Below are 8831 nucleotides of genomic sequence, written 5' to 3'. Positions count from 1 at the left end.
CCCCCCCCCCCCCAAATTCCTTTCTTCCCTGCAAATGTTTATGATCATCTAATCTTCATTTTTGAATAATATTATAATCTTTTAGAATGGGTAATCTCCAGAAGGACAAAGGACAAGAGAGTTCTACTTTTATGATCATTGTCTAATTCCATTTTTATCTGTAGAATATCTTTCCCATGCCAATTATCTTTCCTGAAGGATGTTCTTAACTTCTTATTAATTCCCCACCCTGATGAACTTCTCTCGTCCTACATAGGATTATACTTCCAACTAAATCTCCAGTCATTACCAATATTATATGTGCTAACTCTTTATTACATTGCTTTATTTAATTCCAGAGAAGATGTGAAAGGTTTAATCCTAAGAAGTACTAATTAAGAAACATTATTATGGTAGGGCAGAAGGTTAAAAAGATAAGCTCGTAATAGAAATTGGAAATGGAAGAATGCGAAATTGGTTTTTCCCCCACCCATTAACTTTATACTTATTAGCTCAATGTGATAGTTCTATGAAATAAATAAATAAAAGAAAGGCTTAACAAAATTTCAAAAGAAAAAAGAAAAGAAACGCTTAACAAGGTAGGAGTAGAGGCTTAGAAAGATAAATGATGGAATCCCAGAGTGAGGATTGGCTAGTGTAATCATACATATCATCATTCATAACAGGCATAAGAAAAGCTCTGCACATTGCCATGGTCGATTTACTACTATTTTCCCCCTTATTTTAAAGCTTTTTTCCTAAAATCTATATCTACATTTTTTTACTCTCTTTTTTCTTATTGGCTTCATAGTGAACCTTTTTCCACTTTTCTTTTTCCTTTCCCTGAAATATCAGGATTGATCTCTTCATCTTCTAAGCAACTCTATCCTTGATTTTCCACAAACCATTGTTCTTTTTCACAAAGAAATTACTGGAGAGATCTCTTAGAATCTTATCATCTGTATAATCATATCCTTGTACCTGCAGATCGTAAACTGGAAATCACATTTAAAGTTTCCTGAGGAAGCTAAGCTATCTTCAGAAGCGGAAGATCTTATTGGCAAACTCCTTTGCCATGTCACCCAGCGACTAGGTTCGAATGGTGCTGATGAAATAAAGGTGTTGTATGGTGTGTCCTATTCTATGTTCTTTTATCAGTTTCTGTGTAATTGCAAATTGTAAATTGCCTGCTTTTTTCTTTTTTTTTTCTTTCTTCTATATCAGGTCCACCCGTGGTTTAGAAGAATAGACTGGGACAGAATCTATCATATTGATGCCGCCTTCATCCCTGAGGTTACTGATGAGTTGGACACTCAAAACTTTGAGAAGTTTGAAGAGGTATTGATGTACCTTTTTTCTTTTGCTAATGTGTTTCACTATTATTTGCTTAACTCGCTTTTGTTATCTTCTTGTTCTCAGCAGTCTGAAACACGTTCTCAGAGTGCATCAAGATCTGGTCCTTGGAGGAAGGTATTCACTCTCGTGCATCATGTGGGATTACGTTCTACTTTCTTTTTCCTTGAAATTCGTAACGTTGTATATTTCTATATATGATCAAGATCAATCAGTACATTGGTTGTTCTTGCACTATATTTACATCAAAAGACTCTTAGAAACAGGAGCTATTCTCGTCTTCTAGAGGGAGTCTAGTACATCTAGAATTCAACAGTTTCTACCGAGTGAGACTGTCTACACCAAAATATTAGAGAAAAATACATTTCATCTTCATCTGCGGACAGAATTGATCCTATATTCAAAACATCTGGAACTCCTCTCTTTCCCTGCAAGCTGGAACCATTCTCCATCTTCCTCTGTCTCTGACCTACAAACCTGACTCTCTCCAACTTGATAGAGTTTCAGAAATTTTTTCAGGCATTATCCATGTGATATTTCTGAGTGCCAGGAACATCCTTCCTACTTGAGTTATTTTGCAATGGAGGAAAATATGATTTATTGTGTCTGTAGTTTCCCCACATAGGTAGCACCTAGGGAAGATAGTCATCCTTCTTCACATCAAGTTATCTTGATTAAGAGCTGTTTCTCTTGCCGAAAGCGAGAAAACATGAAACCTGATATAGTATCTTAGCCTTCCAAATGTGCTTCCAAGGCCATTCTACCATTTGATGATTGGTAGCCATTGCCATCACCACATAGGCTACTCCTATTACCATCATATTCAGTTAGTCATTGCCATCACCACGAAGTCAACCTTTTCATCGATATGACACCTCAAATCCAGTTATACCAATCAAATCCAAAGACTAATCCAAATTTTATACGCACTTTCTTTATAAAATCTTCAATTGCATTCAACTGACTTTTTTTTACCCATAAGTTTGTCATTCCGATATCAATCCACTCCTTTGGAGCTTAAGATAAAATCATCAATCCTCATTTAGAATCCTCAAGATACAACTTCACAACCTAAATGAATCAAAATCGTTCTAACGATCCACCACTAAAATCATCCTTGAAAATAATGCTCAATACAAGCATCCTTTATAACAAACTAGTTTGTTTCTCAAATGTGAATACAACATTGGATCTCATTATCTGAACATGTCATACAATTGATAACTCTTTAAGTATTTAGTATCCACACTTGAAAATTGACGTATTTATTTCCACATAACACTAGTACCATATTGTGAAAGTCTATTAGATTCATCACTAGAACACATCATACCTATCGAGAAGATTGTACCCAAATAGCCCACACAGATCCACACATGGAATAACTAGCAAAATATTATCAAATTTGTTCTGTCTCAAGCCCAGCGATTCGCGTTCTTAAATCAGGTCGATTACAAGAGTAACATACTTCATAACTCTAAAGCAGCCACCTACAAAGCTTGAATCTGTAAATTTGACCTCAATCCCTTTACAAAGCAACGATCCGCTCTTCCAGACTGTAGCTGAGTCTGAGTCGCATATTTGGATAAAGCATGAAATATGGCTTCATAGGCTGCAACAATTATCTCCTATTGCTCTCTATTCAGGAACTCATCTCTCCTTATATCTCTCAAAGTCTCGGGGTATATACTTCTCCATGAAGAAGCTAGAAAATGTTGCACAAGTAATAGTTAGTGCATTTACTGGTCGACATTCAACATGAGACCGCCACCACACTTTAGCATCTCCTTAAAACTGGTATGTCACAATTCACAAACTCAAACACCAAGCCTCTACACTATATTCATCTTATAAAGAAGCTTATGATAATCAACAAGGAAATCGTTAAGAACTTGAAAAAAATATAATGTAGGTCACCAGTCAATGCATGTTATGTGGTCAATCGGGGTGACATGCTTATTTCCAAGGATGAATCCTATCTAACTGGTGTTGTTGTTGCCACTTTTGTTGCCGTTGTTCTAACCATATGTGAAATTGAGTCAAGGAGGTCAAATACTAATTTGTATCACTTAGATACCAATTGGATTCAAGTAATCGCATGAAAGAAGGAAATAATGATGTTTTCCTCTATGTGGTTTGCGAGCTATTGCATAGGAGCGGGGTTTTACCCTGTGAGCACCCAAAAGGGTAGCGGCTGCGGGTTTCCTTGTTAAAAAAAATAAAAATAATGATGTTTTCCTAAAGATTTATAGACTCTCGAAGAAAAGTGAAGGCGACCCCATGCCGTACTGCAAGACTCTACTAGACTTGTCCTTGTGTGATAGATCACCGAACCAATGAGATTACTGATACCAAGTTTGTCACGATCCAAAACGAGTCACGAGTAGGTGGACGAACCAGTGAATTCAAAACCCCAACTTATATTTATTATTCAACTTACGAAATACAAATCATAATGCGAAAGCTAAAATCTTATTAATGTAAGTAACACAAATCCACTTAAAGTCTATGAAATATTGTTTTCCAAAACCTGAAAATCATCATATCAAGGACATCTAATCTCTAAATATTAATTCTAAGAGTATCAAAGACACCAAAATAAATAAATAAAGTAGCTTGTGTTCGAAAACTAAAGACATCATGCCATGACCGAGAGAATCCAACACGAGCTTGAATGAATAGCTCATCCTGAAACCTGATGTGCTGGAGATTGGCTAGACCTAAGGGCGAGTCGAAGTCGCTAGTACACTCGTTACACTCCACAAAACGAAAATGAAGGAAAACACAAGTAGGGATCAGTACAGGCAACATATACTTAGTAGATATCATCTGCTGACTCAAAATAGAAATTAATATGCATAAAGTAATAATATGAAAACAACTACAACACTTAGTAGGTGGCAAGCAACAATCAGCATGGCCAAGTGGCAACATCACTTAAGCAAGTACGTAATCCGTCCACAATATCAGAACACACATGAGGACTGATTACATACTTGCTTCAGTGTTGTTGTCACTTTTTCCTGTTGTTGTTTGTTGCTTGAAACCTGCTAAGTGCTATAGTTGGGTTTTTTATTACTTTATACATATTAATTTCTATTTTGAGTTGACTAGTGATATCTCTTTGTATTGACTCCTTGTGTTTTTCTTTGTTATCCTTTTGTGGAGTGCAACAATTTTACTAGCGACTTCAACTCTCCATCAATCTACCCAATCTCCAACACATCAGGTTCCAGGGTGAGCTGTTCGTTTGAGCTCGTGTTGGATCCTCTCGGTCATGGTATGATGTCCTTAGTTTTCGGACACAAACTACTACATTCATTTATTTTTGTTTTTGATACTCTTAGTATTTGGAAATTAGATGTCTTTGATGTGATGACTTTTAGGTTTTGGGAGACGATATTTAATAGACTTTAGTAGATTTGTGTTACTTACATTGACAAGATTTGAGTTTCTGCATTATGGTTTGTATTTCGCAAGTTGAACAATAAATATAAGTTGGGGCTGAATTCATTGGTTTGCCCACCTAGGAGGTTAAATGGGTGCCACTCATGACACATTTGGTCTTCTTGTGTCATCTCCAAAGCCATTTTATTTTTAAAGCCTTGTTCTGGAACTTCAGATCTCTGCGTCCCAGTCTGCCCCCTCCTTCTTACTCACTGTTAATGCCTTCCATTTCACCAAATAGAAACCTTTCTTCTCCTTATTTCCTTGCCACAAGAAAGATCTTCTAATGTTTTCTAGTCTTTTAATAACACTTGCTGAGATTGGAGATAAGGACATCATGTAAGAGTGGAGGGCATCTAACACAGAGTTGATGAATATGACTCTTCTACTGCAATTTTAGTGATAATTATAAACATGGCACGCATAATGGCTTGCTGAAGTTTCAGACGAGATATTCACAATAACCTTTGTCCGAGTGTAAATTATCATTGATGAACAATAAGGTTGATTTTTCTGTAGTAGTACTTGAATTGTCTGTTCTCCATCTTCCCCTTGTTTCTTCCTTTAACTTTGGCGCCCTTTGTCTTAAAAAGTTTTGCAATCTATGCCCGTTGCAATTACAAAAAATTAAACGGAGAACTGTTTAGAAACTTTTAATGTAAACTTGCTAGAGACACCTTTTCCTATGGGGAATACTTGTGCTTATCAGAATAGTGAAGAGAGTTCAGATGCTTTCAACAGTGTAGCAGACATGTCCGAGCCATGTCTATATTGGAATGTTGCAAAGAAGTTCTCAAGCTGTGTGTGGTAATTCTGCCTTTTTATTGAAGTCGTGGAAGGACTTTACTGATTAGTTGAATAGTGATGTAACTGTGCAAATTTTGGGCAACTTGAAGTTGCATAGTGTTGGTGCTGAAACTGGATTAAGGTCAGAAAGAATAGAGTAGCAAGTCAAACTGATTGAGGGAAAAAGCAGATATACGTTAGGGCTCCTTAATAGATGCTACATTACATGGTTGGATATTTAGGCATACCTTAACAGTGATTCCCACTTTAGAAATGTCCGCAGTTGGACTTCTCTTGTTTGTTTTTCATGGTGATCCTTAGGTTTTCTGTTTCCGTTATTTTTATTGTCGTATTCATTATTCGTTGGACCCTACAGTTTTTTCACCTTTGTCAATTCCCTCCTTGTCTCATTCTTACCTACATTTTTGCAGATGCTCTCATCGAAGGACATCAATTTTGTGGGTTATACATACAAAAACTTTGAAATCGTGAATGATTATCAAGCGTCTGGAATGGGTATCTCTCCCTCTCTCTCTCTCTCTCATTAAGTCCAGAGGACTGTGACATGGCGGAAACAACTAGAGTGTCAAACTGGAGAAAATATGATTTATAAGATATAAGATGTTTGTTATGTTATTTTAAGACAATTGCTGATGCAGCATTTTCATTCTCTTTTTACATAGATGGGGTCTTCTTGAATCACTTCATGCTTCTGCATGTATGGACCTCCTGGATATCTCTAGGTTGTAATATTGTTTTTAGAGTTCGATCTCATTTTTGTAAGCTAAGATGAGATCCAACTTCATGATTTCAAAGCACAATAGCACAGTGGGTATTAAATTTAAGATATATTAATAGCCGGACCTCATTTGTTAGCTTCTTCTAGTTGCTATGTTCTCTGCCTTTTTCTTTATTATTAGTATCTTAATTGTATAAACTTGAAAGTACGGTGCTTAAAGAAGCTGAAGCCAAAGAGTACAGGAATAATATTGAGGAATCTGGTGTTCCTTGTGAAAAGTTGATGCAAGTACTTTGGACAAAGTTTTTTCCTTTGTGGTGGTTCTTCATTGCTCTGTGAAAGTTAACTGACTTTGAGGTCTCATTTTTTTCCGCAGCTGAACTGAAGAAGAAGAATACCAAGTCAAAGAGGCCAACAATCAAAGCACTATTTGGTATACTTACCTATCCCATCTCTTTATTTAGGAATGCATCTAATTTGGTTGATTCTTCCCGTGTGTTTGTTTTGGTTCTCATCTGATTTAGAATGAAATACTATAATTATCTGTGTCAAACTCAACAGTTTTATACATGGGGATTGAAGTCCTATGCTGGTAGTATCTTGAGAGAATCAGTGGTCTTTTTGCATGTTATTTTAGTTTATGTCATTTCCTCATCTTACGAGGAGAGTATTTATCACACTTCCCTTCTATTTAATTCTTGACTTTGATAATACCGATTCAGAAAGAAATAAATTAGCTTCATCTTGGATGATATTTTTGGTTACAGTATCCTTTTCCGCTATGGTCAAGAACTCAGTTTTGTCTTCTATTTCTGCCTTGTTTTCAACAGAGGACGAGTCAGAAGGATCAGAGTCAAGTAATTCTCAGAAATCCCAAGGAAGCTTTGTAAATCTCATGCCTCCATGATATATAGAGAGCTTGTTGAACTGTTGTTAGCAAAGTTTTGGCAGTTGGTTAGTGGCTATTTGATCAGGGATGTAAGTATTTAGGCTGATATCAAAGAAAAATGGTTATGTTGGATATGAAACTAATATTGTTAGAATTTGCTTGCAACAGTCCTCATCTTTTGATTAAGATATATAGGTCATGAATGACAACTTTGATCTGTCTCTCTATTACTTGTTCTTTCTTCACTTGCTTTGAAACCATACCAGAGTACGCGTAAGTAATCGCATATTCAAATGACTGGTTCAGTTTCTGGCCTTTAGTAACCAGACGCGGATCCAGTATTTGATAGCAAGCACATGTTCGTTTGGACACAATAATTTTGGTTCAAAATTTTATTAAATAGGTATAGTCTTGGATTCACCTCTATTTCTATTAGGTCTATTACTATGTATTCATATCTCAATAATCCAGATTGTTTCTGCCAAACGATCCAGAGCGTATAACTAATGTATTAGTTATCCTTTTTAGATTTACAAAAGTCTATCAAACAAGGTATTACAGTCGACCCTTTCTATATAGCGTTTGTGTGAAAGTTGCATGACTGATATATCGAGATATTATTATTATATGTATATAGTGTTCTAATGTATCCTTCCCAATGACGATTAAGGTCTTTGCTTCTTGTAAGATGTGGATTTTTTTAAAAATAAATTACTACTTATGGTAAAGAATAAATGATGCATCCTAGGATTTAACAAACATGTGAAAATCATGTTTTGTAATTTGTATGTACATAGTAGATTCCAAAAAAAATATTTTGTTGGTAACGCTATGTTTAAATAGAAAATTTCATTTTTCGGTTGAGATGTCCAAGCTCATCTACTAGGTTTTCTCAATAATATTGCTTTGATTTTACTATTCCATAATTATATCTCTAATAAGGAAAATAACAAGCAAATCTATTTAACTTTTTCTAGAACTATATTATTTTTCTACATGTCGATATATAAATATTTGCTTCTACATGCATATATCAAGATTTGAAGTAAGATGGTATATTATTGCACAACTAACTATAGCTCGAAACAATCCTACTTCAAACTTTAAAGCGGATATCGAACGAAAAAAAAAAGTTATATTCATGTACCTTCCATTTCAGTGACACGCATTTGGATTATTAATTTGATAGAATTGAATGCTGTTACTAATTTTAATAAAACGATTATGCGTGATTTATCATCAATAGATAACTTAATTTTTTGTTAACTATATTTACTAGTGATAAGCCAACACATTGAGCGTAGACACATCTTATGAATAATACAATTTTTCATGATTCGTGGATCACCCATTTCTTGTTTACTAGCAGCAAATAACATACGAGAGGTGATAAACTCGATCGAGAAAACACATGGGGATTGCGATCTGATACTTTTCCTCTAGGAGATTCCCGACTCAACAAACTCGATCAGGTTAAACTTTTGATTAAGGAGCTGTAGTACTAGAGTTAATTGATGACAGATCAATAGAATGTATTATGAATTATTTTTATATCATGATGTAAAAAAATTAATTAATTAATTAAGATAAAATCAGCATTTGAACTGTCTTGTGGTTTGTTTGTCCATTAATATCTCA

General features: G+C 35.2%; 1 protein-coding gene across 2 annotated transcripts in view; it reads left to right on the top strand.

The window, feature by feature from the left end:
* Positions 1 to 7420, top strand: part of LOC107029165 (serine/threonine-protein kinase tricorner-like) — a 15367-nt gene extending 7947 nt beyond the window's left edge. The window contains exons 9-14 of one of the 2 annotated variants that reach the window (XM_015230513.2): positions 967 to 1098; positions 1204 to 1317; positions 1402 to 1449; positions 5997 to 6081; positions 6681 to 6737; positions 7135 to 7420. In XM_015230513.2, the coding sequence (XP_015085999.1) occupies positions 967 to 1098; positions 1204 to 1317; positions 1402 to 1449; positions 5997 to 6081; positions 6681 to 6737; positions 7135 to 7211 (513 nt within the window). In that variant the 3' untranslated portion in view covers positions 7212 to 7420. Of the gene's footprint in view, positions 1 to 966; positions 1099 to 1203; positions 1318 to 1398; positions 1450 to 5996; positions 6082 to 6680; positions 6738 to 7134 lie in introns of both variants that reach the window. The other variant, XM_015230512.2, reaches the window with a different exon arrangement.
* Positions 7421 to 8831: the final 1411 nt, after the last annotated feature.

Source organism: Solanum pennellii, chromosome 9 (assembly GCF_001406875.1).
Source record: "Solanum pennellii chromosome 9, SPENNV200".
Classification (NCBI taxonomy): Eukaryota; Viridiplantae; Streptophyta; class Magnoliopsida; order Solanales; family Solanaceae; genus Solanum; species Solanum pennellii.
The sequence above is the reverse complement of the archived record's forward strand: the minus strand, read 5'-3'. Positions and strand labels throughout refer to the sequence as shown.